Source organism: Nelumbo nucifera, chromosome 2 (assembly GCF_055504915.1).
Source record: "Nelumbo nucifera cultivar China Antique chromosome 2, China Antique-T2T, whole genome shotgun sequence".
Lineage (NCBI taxonomy): Eukaryota > Viridiplantae > Streptophyta > Magnoliopsida > Proteales > Nelumbonaceae > Nelumbo > Nelumbo nucifera.
Genome location: NC_142650.1, coordinates 7,762,279 through 7,772,974, shown reverse-complemented (window position 1 = coordinate 7,772,974; position 10,696 = coordinate 7,762,279). Strand labels below are relative to the sequence as shown.

Below are 10,696 nucleotides of genomic sequence, written 5' to 3'. Positions count from 1 at the left end.
AATATGAACTCTACATTTGGCCCAAACTAATATCAAAACCCAAATTTTCCCACTAATACATGGGGCGAATTAATTTTCTTCTTATATAAAAGTCTAAAGAAACCATTTCTGTTTCCATGGCTTATTAGGATTTTCTTTATTCTTTTATTAATTTAATGTAGATTTGTTTCAAGGATTCTTTTGGTTTAACAATAAAACAATAAAAATCACTTAACATGAGCTTTGGTTATCTTTGTCAATTCAATTTTGAAATTGTTTTTTAAAATGGTAATTGATCTCATGTTAAGCTCGTTTTTAGCTATATAAAAAGCAATAAATTTGAAGCTCAAAAACTAAAAAGGAAAAGAAAATTAATTTTCTACTATTAAGTCATTAAAAACCTTTGGTGAATCAATGTTACTTCATTTTTTCCCTTAAAAGTACATTTCTAAAAAACCGTATGTGCATATTTATTTTATATTAAGTCATTAAAAACCTCATAGGTCTTTATTGTCTCCCACCGAATCTATATTTACTATCTAATAAATCTCTCTCTCTCTCTCTCACACACACACACACACGCACACCCCTTAATAGTCAATGTTTATAACATCTCCCATCCCCATTAAATCCTTATTTTCCTCTTAAATATCTCTCTATCCCTTTTAGTTCTCTCTAATAAAGTAGGGTGTATGGGTTGGGTTAGGTTAATAGTCAACCTAAATGTGAACCTTAGCTTGGACCCAAATTAATGTCTAAAAATCAAATTTGCCCACTAATACATGGGGTGAACCAATGGAAACAAATCATCACTTCTTTCCTTGGGTTATCAGGTTTTCCCTCTATTTTGCTCCTTTCCTTGGATTCAGGTTTTTCTCTATGTTTTTATTAATTTAATTTAATATATATTTGTTTAATGGATTGTTTTGTTCATCAATAATCAAATGTAGTAAGAAAGAACTTAATGTGAGCTTTTAGTTATTTTCATAAGTTCAATTTTGAAATTGTTTTCTTTAACTTGGTTATTAATCTCATGCTAAGCACATTTTTTGGTTTTATAGGGCTACACAATGGGAGGTAGCCCATTGCCCCAATCCAGGTCTATGCTACAACTAACAAGATAAGGTATCAATTGAGTCATAATCAGTTGGTTTATGAACTTCTCATAATATATAAGCTATATAAAAAGGACGATTTGAAGCTCAATAACTGAAAAGGAAAATAAACTTTTTTTTTTTTTACTATTCTACACACAAAAAGTAGAAATACAGCATCCCATGCATCACATGGGTCATAGATAGTGAAATATAAAGCCCAATCCCTAGGGATGGGATTTATTCACAACAAAATACTTTTTCATCACATTCCAATACTATATGTGCTTGTACATCTCACCATGGTGGGTTCTAGTCTTATGGTAAGATGTGTAGACACATATCATGTTGGAAAGGTATTTTGTTCTAAGCAAATCTGGCTCCCAATTCCTAACCTCTCTAAATGGCACTGTTCAGATCTTTGCTCGTACATAATGTAGAATGAAAAGAAGGATGGGATCAACTATTGACACTTGAAACTTGAAATTAGAAGATGGCCAACAAGGTTAGTCAATCAATAAGGTAAATGATTGAAGATGGCCAACCTTGAATTGATCGTTCCTTACTATCGGAACCAATTCCCACCTAGACCAATTCCAAGGTTTAAGGGTTTACCCTATCAGAACCAAACTTCCCTTAAAATAAATCCCAAAATACTTTGAGTATATGAAGATTTGAACCCAAGCACTCATGATTATAACAACAATGGTCTCATTTAACCATTGAGTCAATTGCATGATTTAATAATGATTCTTCAATTTAATATTTGAATGTGTATAATAAGTAATGTAGAAGGTAATATTTACAATGTGTATAATAAGTAATGTAGAAGGTAATATTTGAATGTGTGTGTGTGTATTAATGAAAATCTAGAGATTAAATTATTCAATTAAATCAATAAAAATAATATAAGTTTTGAACTATGTTGTTGTTATTAAAGAAAGAATAGGTTTGATGGGTAGATCTTAGAATTGATAAGGCTAGAGAAAAACGACCTATTAGAGACCTCATCTAATAACTTAAAATTTTCTTAATACATAATTCCTTGAGACTAACTATTAAAAGAAATAATCAATCAGACCAATATTAGCATTAGAGTAGTTTGTGAGACTTAACCAAACTCCACCTTTCCTTCAATCTAATTATGGTTTTTTTTGTTAAATGATTGTCTAGATCAAGTTTCATTTTATTCAACTAACAAAGCTATATATAATTATGAGGAAAAGAAGAAAAATAAGAGCTATGTGTATTTCCTGCAAGATTATGTAACTGTAAAATTAATATATTCATGATAGAAAACATATATACTTGCAATAATAATATATCGAGGAGGGATGCATAACCTCTATGCTAGATAATTTTAAATGAAAATTTAAACTAGTGAAGATCAAGAACACTTTGGGAGACAATGGTCGACTCCTAAGGTTATGAATAAATTAAAAAAGGGTAAATTATAGGTACCTTATACTTTGGGTAGTGATAGATAGGTACCTTGAATTTTCAAAAAGTGACACTTGAGTACCCAAAATTCCCAGAAATAGACACTCCAATCCATCTGTTAGTATTCCCTCAGTTACCCGCAGCATGTGAGGAGACCTGCAACTTTAAACATTCCAAAATCCCAAAATTACCCTTTTTGTGTTTTTAGACGATTTTGAAATGAACACTTGAGTGTCCTATGTTTTGGGGGTAGCGACAAACAGATACCCTAAACTTGAGTACCTTAAACATCCAGAAATAAACACCCTGTTTATTTTGAAATCATTATTTTTCTTCTCAGATTTCATTGTTAAGCCTGAACTACGACAAACATGAATCAACCAACAAAGAAGAGAAAGAAAGGGGTTTCGTTCTTATGTTTGAGTTTTCTTACGTTTGAAACCATATGCCCTTTCTCTTCTATGAAAATGTAGTTATGAGGTCTTCATTCTTAGGTTGTTATTTTTGAAACCCTTGTTTTTCTTCTCATATTTCATCTTAATGCACACCATCATGTCTATTCCGAGAGTTCAAAGTACTCAAATGTCACATTTAAAAGTTCAAGACACACCATTTGTCATTACTCCCATAGTTACAGGGTATTTATCTGTAATTTACCCAATAAAAAATCAGGGCGTCTAATGCTAATATTTTGATGAAATAAGAGTTTTAACTGTGTTTTTTGACACCTGTATGATCACACATGTTAGTCGTAATATGAACAAACAGTCTCACCTCTTACCCACAGGAGAAACCAGAACTGCTCTTTTGATGTATCTCTTCCGTATTTTAAATTTCTAGTGGGGATAATGGGGTATAGAGCTCCTTAATTTAAGAAAAAGAAAAACAGGGTATTATTTCCACAATTCTGAATTAAAAAAAAAAAAAAATGTATTGAGCAACCTACACTTGTTTATTTACATGTACTTTTGGGAATTAGTTTCCCTTTCTGCAGCTCTAATCCTTACAACCCACATGATTCCAAGAGATTCATTTAAAACCAAAAGAAAAAAGTTGTTTAGCTTCTCGATACCGAAAGAAATACAGTGATTGTCGGTTATAAAAAACACAATAAACTTGAAATGCACTTCCCAAGGTTCCTTGTTATATTGGTATACGAAACATTCTTCCTTTAGTTCCAAGACAACCTCGTCTTTGTTACCCAGAAAAGAGTAAATTTTCCTTCTTTTTTCTAATGCATTGGATCAAAGTCCAGGATCTCCATTTTCTCATCACCACATTTCAACTCTATCTTCTACTTAATGGGTTCATCTTTTCCCTTTTAGCTACCAGCAGCTTTCCTTTTGCAAATCCCATCGATTGAGGCTTAACATTTGATTCTTTCTCTGTATCTTTATATATGAGCTTTATACATGATCAGTACTACTTGTAGGCTTTTGTTACCATTTACCCATCTTCAAATTAATGCTCTCAGCAGCTTCTCTCACCTTGCTGTTGTAGCTTAGACTTGCTTGTACCCAAAAAGTTGTCCACCTGTTGCTTCCATCCAGCGTGTATATACATATAGTTATCAATTCCATCCACTCCACCAAAGACTCTTCTCTTTTCAAGAATCCTAGGAAGGGATTGTCAACACACTTATACAGATGGGTCCAAACCAAACCCAAGGAGTGAGGACGAAACAGGGGCTGCTTGGTTCAGTAAGCTTTGGCTCATTATAAAACAGAGACAAGCAGAGGGACAAGAAACCAGCCTTCTTTCAACTGATCAAATAGTAGTAGTACAATTAATATTCATATTCACATGCAACAATATATATCGCACTATCTTTAACACTTTCTTTTTAACTTTCACGGTGGATAACTGCAGATCCACGTCTCCCCTTGTTTCAGAAGAATTTTAGAATTTAAATGCATGGTGACACCAACTTTTCAAATTTCAAGGAGGCTTTTTTAAAAGGAGCCAGAGTGAACTTGATCGGTCTTTACCACTTTACCAATTGGGCTACTCAAATCCTCCTCAACTGTGTCTCGGCCTGCTATGTATGAGACACATCCATCTTTGATCTTCCTATCAGCCCCTTTTTTTTATCCCGAGTTGTTAGTCCAGTCGACAGCACGAGACCCAAGAAACATTGGGTTTGGGGGCCTTCTTTCAACCAATGAATTGACTCCGTCACACTGCCTAGGACTAGGAGCTATGCTGCCTATAAAATGCATGGTAAACCGTAAATTAACCAAAACCAGCTAGATTAGGTTAATACAATCACGTGCTCCTACTGTTTTTTTTTTTTTTTTTGGATGGTGACATTTCATGAAAAAGAAATTAATTATCGTTTATCATGGGTTTTCCTTTGTCTTAATTTGAAGCAACCAATCCCTTAAATCTTACTAAACCAGTGCTCTGAGCTTAATAGAATTGAAGCATGCTCAGACGTCTGCTCTTCCTCATCTTAATTCATCTCATCATCGGTAGCCTCTGAAGCAGGAATTGGGTCATGCAAGTTCCCAGCGCATTCGCATTTCCTTTTCATATCACCTACTATAGGTTTAATCAAATAATAGGTGCAGTTCTTTTAAGTAGCAGGAACGGCCGATGTGTGGTGTTGGTTGTTGAAGAAGAGCGCAAGAAGCAGGAGACAGCAAAAATTAATTGTTGAAGAGACTTGGATTGGAGGGGTGTGACTTGTTGTCATGAATCTTCACTCTTCAGTAGACGTACCTTTATATTTTTGTGGATGAATGAAGAAAATGTGGAGAATGAATGGGGGGGTACTAACTAACTCCCCCCACTCCAATTAATTAATCATGCAACGGCCAAAATATGCCCTGCACTGCACGGATGCGTATGAGGAGAACCTACCACGAAGCTCCTCCTCGTCTTTTTGCTGCAACAATGAACACATGCACATACGTATTTGATTTGATCAATGTCATCCAACTAAATGCACATACATTAATTCTGTCCTGTCCATTTCCTTATTTTTAATTATTAATAATTTTGATCTCCATCCCTCAACCTGGCTGCTGGTTTTTTGATGATGAAAAATTAGATGAACACCAGCAGTACAATTTCAGTTTTATATATAATTAATAAAACCTTTTTCCCTCGCCCCTTTGGCCTGGAAGAGAACGCAGTCTAGAAGAAACATCTCTTTGCTTTACAATTTTGTATATAGATTGAGTGAGACCTAAGAAGCATGCAAAACGTTAACCCCCTTTTTTTTTAGTTCTGATATGCATCATGTCATGGTTTGTTTGCTTTTTTTTTTTCCCCATTTTCCAAGCTGACATTTTGATACAAACCATGGTCTTCAAGATCGGACCAGACCGGATGGTTGGACCGGAAAAATTAGGAACTGGTCAGATCTGTTTTATTCTAGAACTATTATTTCACCAAAAACCATTGATTCAGGCGGTCAAATCGTTTGAACCGTTTAACAGTTTTGAACTTCTTTTGTCAGGATGAGCCATCTGTTCGGTTTAAATAGCAGTAGCAGCTAGCTAACAACATGCACAGTTTTATTTTATTTTATTTTTTGTAACATGAGTAGCCAATAAAGCCAATAGGGACCCATTTTCCACTGCTTCCAGAGAGCTCAATGCGTGTGGATCGGTGTGGGTGGGGTTGTCTATGCGTGTACGCTTGTATATTCTCCTCCTAATCAACAAACTGGAGAGCAGGAGAACAAACTAGCTACAAGCCGATCGAGATGACAAAAGAGAACCAGTTATGTCTTCTCTTGGGGGAGTGGGAGCTTTATGTTTATATAAGTGGAGTGGAGGGGGAGGGGGAGGGGGAGTGCCATGTTAGTCTGTGTCAGGGGGGAAAGTTACTTCAAAATCATTCTGGTTTCTGGGGAACAAGGCTTTCAGATCGATCTATGAACCTGCAGGCTTTTTGCTTATGGACCTGCGCCTGCCACTAACACATCATATATATATATATATATATATATTTATATAAAGGGCCCTCCCTCTCAACTCACAAACCCGATCCAAACATATAGCCTAATTGAACCCAATAAGACGAATCTTGAAACATCCATTTCTCCCCAGTTTGCTCTCTATATATATATTAGTTTTGCTTACGGTGGAAGGCCGCAATATATTGGGTGGCGCCCAATTTCCATCCACAAAAGAAATTCCGTCTTTACGTGTCTACAATTCCCCCCTTCTTTTTTTCAGCTGGTTCGACGACTTTGTTTCTGTTTCCAGTTTTCCACAGAACAGAAATGAGTGGAAATCTAAGTAGTCTGTCTGACGACCCGGCAGTTCAGCCAGTCAACTACTTTTTTTTTTTTTTGGACCAGCGCATCAGAATGAAAACAACGGCTTTCATTACTCCTTTGAGTTCATTCAATCTCAATTATATTCGAGTTTAGAAGAGACCTCGTCCAGAGAAGAAACGAAAAAAAAGAAAAAAAGAAAATGTATTTAGACTACGAATGATGAAAAACTGATGAGATAATTGAAAGAAACGCCAAAGGGAAAAAAACGCATCGATCCCAACTCCGAAGATTCAAAACAACGTTGACATCATCGGCCGGTATACTTTGACCGGCAGTCAACGCATCTTGTGGTTTTCCGCGCTGTTTAGTTTTAAAGCAAGAAATGATGGGAAGAAAGCTAGGGCCAGGCCTGATAGATTAACCAACAACATGCGTGACTCCAAGGACTTCCCCTCCGCAATGCCGAGTTGCTTCCACCTGCTGCACTGACAACTGCCCCCCACCCATCCGTCTCTGACGATTCGCATTCGGTCATTCTCAACTCCTCCCTCTCTCTCTCTCTAGACACAGCCACAGCCGTCGCTGTGTGGAGAACTCTTTGCAGCTTCAACGGACCGGTCCGACTCGGTAACCAAGGCCTTTAGAGTTTGGGCGTTCTCGCCACAGTCAACTTCTGTTCTGTTTGTCTTACTCTTACGCTGCTTGTTATTGTATCTTACGACAAGGATTTTTTGTCAAATTAAAGTAATGGAGCAACAGTTCAGTGGGTGCTACTGTATTGACTCAAGTTCATGGCTGAACCCATCGAAGCAAATTTCGCTAACTCTTGCTGTAAGAATGGCCTGCCGGCATCTCCTCCTACGCCTAGGAAATCTCTCGTAAGACTGTGTTCCACTTCATTTGCGGTCGAGAGGAACTTTTGTGGAACTGGAACTGATTGACCTTGTTTTCCACCCTGCGGGATCATTAGACGGTCGAGATTGTTTACTGTGCCCGTTAATGAGCTTAAATTCAACCCACCCACCATTCCATCACCAACCCCTGTGGTGGCGGTTGCCGTGGATATCGAATTCATCAGCTCGTTTATGTTCTCCGGTTGATTTGCAGCTTGCCTCATTAACTGGTGGAACTCGTTTCTGTTTTGGACGTGAGGATTGAAGCTTGTTGTATCTGAGGAAGACGAGCTCACCACTCCGAAGCTACCGAGTAATGAGGGGTTGCTCCTAGTCGATCCCATTTGAGCTGCCTTCTGTAAAAGTGCAGTCGCTGACATGTGGGCTGAGTTTGCTTGCTGGTTTTGGTTGTTGTTGGAATACAAAGGCGCTAAGCTTTCTACCAACTGGCCTTTGTTTCCATTCTCCTCTTTTAATCCACGCGGGGATGTTGATAAAGACAGATTCCCACCCGTCGACGGCCACTGCGGCTGAACGCATCCTCCGTAATCGACCAATGAAGAGGAGGAGCTGAACATATTGGTCGATGCCATTTGCACCAATTCAGGCAAACCCGTTGAACTCGTTGCCAAGAAAGCATTAGAATTAGCTGCCGCATCAATGGGATTCAAATGAGAATTGGCTTGATCCAGCCACAGCGACAGCCTTGGTTTCTGCCGGTTTGCATCTAGAACATTGGTGGCCTCGGGGCCGGCGAATTCTGGCCTGAAAACCGGGCATAATGGAGGGATACCAGCAGTGGCGTTTGGTCCTCCTCGGCCTCCAAACCCATGCGGCATAGTCGACGTGGCGTCATTGATGGAATCCGTTCTGAAGTTGAGGTTGGTGGCTGCAGCCGAAGTGAGTCGAGCACTCTCTTCTGCTAAGGCATCACAGAAGGCTCTGTGGGTGATGAAGCTGTCCTTCCTGATGGATTTAAAGTTGAACAAACCCTATTTTAAATTCTAAAACAACTGCTATCAACAGCCCTTTACAGTTTATAGTCCACCAATTTAGTGGCATTAAATCCGAATAAAAGCCATAAAATCTTCTACGTGAGCATTTATTTCTTCTAGAACGTTTTAAATGTAAGTATAAAAGACTAAAGCTTCAACCAGGAGAATGAACGAAATCATATATAGATTGCAAGAGTTTACCTGGAGAAGAGTGTTCCACAGTCGCATTTATACTCTCTAGTGCCACAAGTCTTGGTGTGAGCTTTCCAGTCGGACTGGACTGCATATTTCTTGGAACATTTCTCGCACTTCCACTTCTTCTCGCCATGTTTTCTGCTGAAATGTTTCTTTATTCCGGTAAGATCTCCGAGCGCCCGGGATGGATCGTGGTGAACGCAGCTCTTCTCGGGGCAGATGTATACCCTCTTCCGGATTTCTTTGCTGGTTCTCTGTCGAAGCTTCCATGGCAAGTTGTGCCCTCGTCGATGAAGCTGCAGGTTCTGGTCCCTCTGGAAACCTTTGTTACAGATTTCGCAGACGAACCGGTTGGTTGCCATGAGAGTCTTGGGAGATAGAGCAATGACCTCCGCATCTGGATCTGTTAAGAAGCACCAGAACCCGTAAGAGAACAGAAGAAGAAGAAGAAGAAGAAGAAGAAGAAGAAGAAGAAGAAGAAGACGAAGGTTGGGCTGCATATACCTGGTGTTCCGGGTAGATTTCGTTTCTTCTTGACAACTGGATTAGCATTAGGAGGATTAGGATTAGGGTTTGAAATTGGTTCCTGAGGAAACCCTCTGACTGAAGAGGGAATTGAAAGCCCATCTCCAGACATCATTTGCATGTCTGAATTCAAGCAAGCAGACGAACAAGGCGGGTGTCCTTCCTTTTAGTTTAGTTAGCACTTAGCACCCCCGAAGAACTAGCTCTCCAAAATCCAAAACTGATATCGTACAAAGCAAAAAACGGAAAGCTTCTTCTCCAAACTCCAAAGACGAGCGGACTACGCACAAGCACAAACAGATAAATCACTTCGTATATTCAACTCCCGATTCTCCGATTCTGCCCAAACAAACAAAAAACCAAACTCAAACTTGAATCCAACAAAACCCACCAGGCAAAAACAATTTTAAAACTAAAAATAAACTCTACAAAATCGGACTCTTCTTACGCAGATTTCCTTTACTTTGCTTCAATCTCAGAAGAAAAAACCAAAACTCATCAAAGCTAAAGAGAATATTTCATCCCTTTCTCTCTCTTTCTTTCTCACTCCTCCCTTCTTCTTATCCTACATGCCTTCTCAAGGTCGGTCAGCCATAGACTCAGCTGGGCCACCGCTCCCTCTCTCTCTCTCTCTCCTCTTTCTCACCCTTGTAATTTAGTAGTGTAAGCTGGTGTCTCTTTTTATGGCTTATAAGAACTGAAACTTCCTCTTAATTTTTCAAAGAATAAAATAAAGCGGGGAAGGTAAAAACTAAAAAGACAGACCAGAACAGAACAGAAAAAGGTTAGAGAGAGAGATGAAAGAAAAGAAAAGGTTGGAGATGGGATGTTTCACGTAACGATGAGGTTTGATTGTTATATACATACATTTATATATTCTTTCAAGAAAAAGGTTTAACTTAAAAAGTCTATTGCCTTTATAGCCCTTCATCAGGAATAAATGATTAAGCCATTATTGCACCATTGCAACAATACTCAGAAATATCTATATTTATATTTTATTTAAACATGCAGAGTGGGAACTGGGAAGGCAAGAGAGGAGAGAGAGGGGCTTCGTCACATTTACCGAGGCCATATTACGGTGCCGTCCGTGATACCTCTCTGGCTCAAAGGTGGACGTGGGTCCCATCAGACTGCCGCTCTGCACTGCACTGCACCATCTCCTTCCTTCCAAAAAGTATATTGTGAGTAAAAGGCGTGAGAGTTTTTGCGAGAGACGGACGGACGGACGGAGGGAGAGAGGGTGTAGTGTAGTGTAGTCGTCTCGACGTCGACGAGAATTGTTGGTATGATGATGGTATTCATCATTCATGAATGACGGTTGACGATTGACTGAATACCGCT

At 38.7% G+C, this 10,696-nt stretch overlaps 1 protein-coding gene across 1 annotated transcript; it reads right to left on the bottom strand.

Annotated features, from left to right (window-relative positions):
- Positions 1-6,835: 6,835 nt before the first annotated feature.
- Positions 6,836-10,015, bottom strand: LOC104594822 (zinc finger protein JACKDAW-like). The gene is made up of 4 exons (XM_010255323.3): positions 9,801-10,015; positions 9,332-9,691; positions 8,834-9,230; positions 6,836-8,603 (listed from the first exon to the last, which is right to left on the bottom strand). The coding sequence occupies exons 2-4, from the start codon at positions 9,471-9,473 to the stop codon at positions 7,505-7,507; spliced, it is 1,638 nt and encodes a 545-aa protein (XP_010253625.1). The 5' UTR covers positions 9,474-9,691; positions 9,801-10,015; the 3' UTR covers positions 6,836-7,504.
- Between the last annotated feature and the right edge of the window lie 681 nt (positions 10,016-10,696).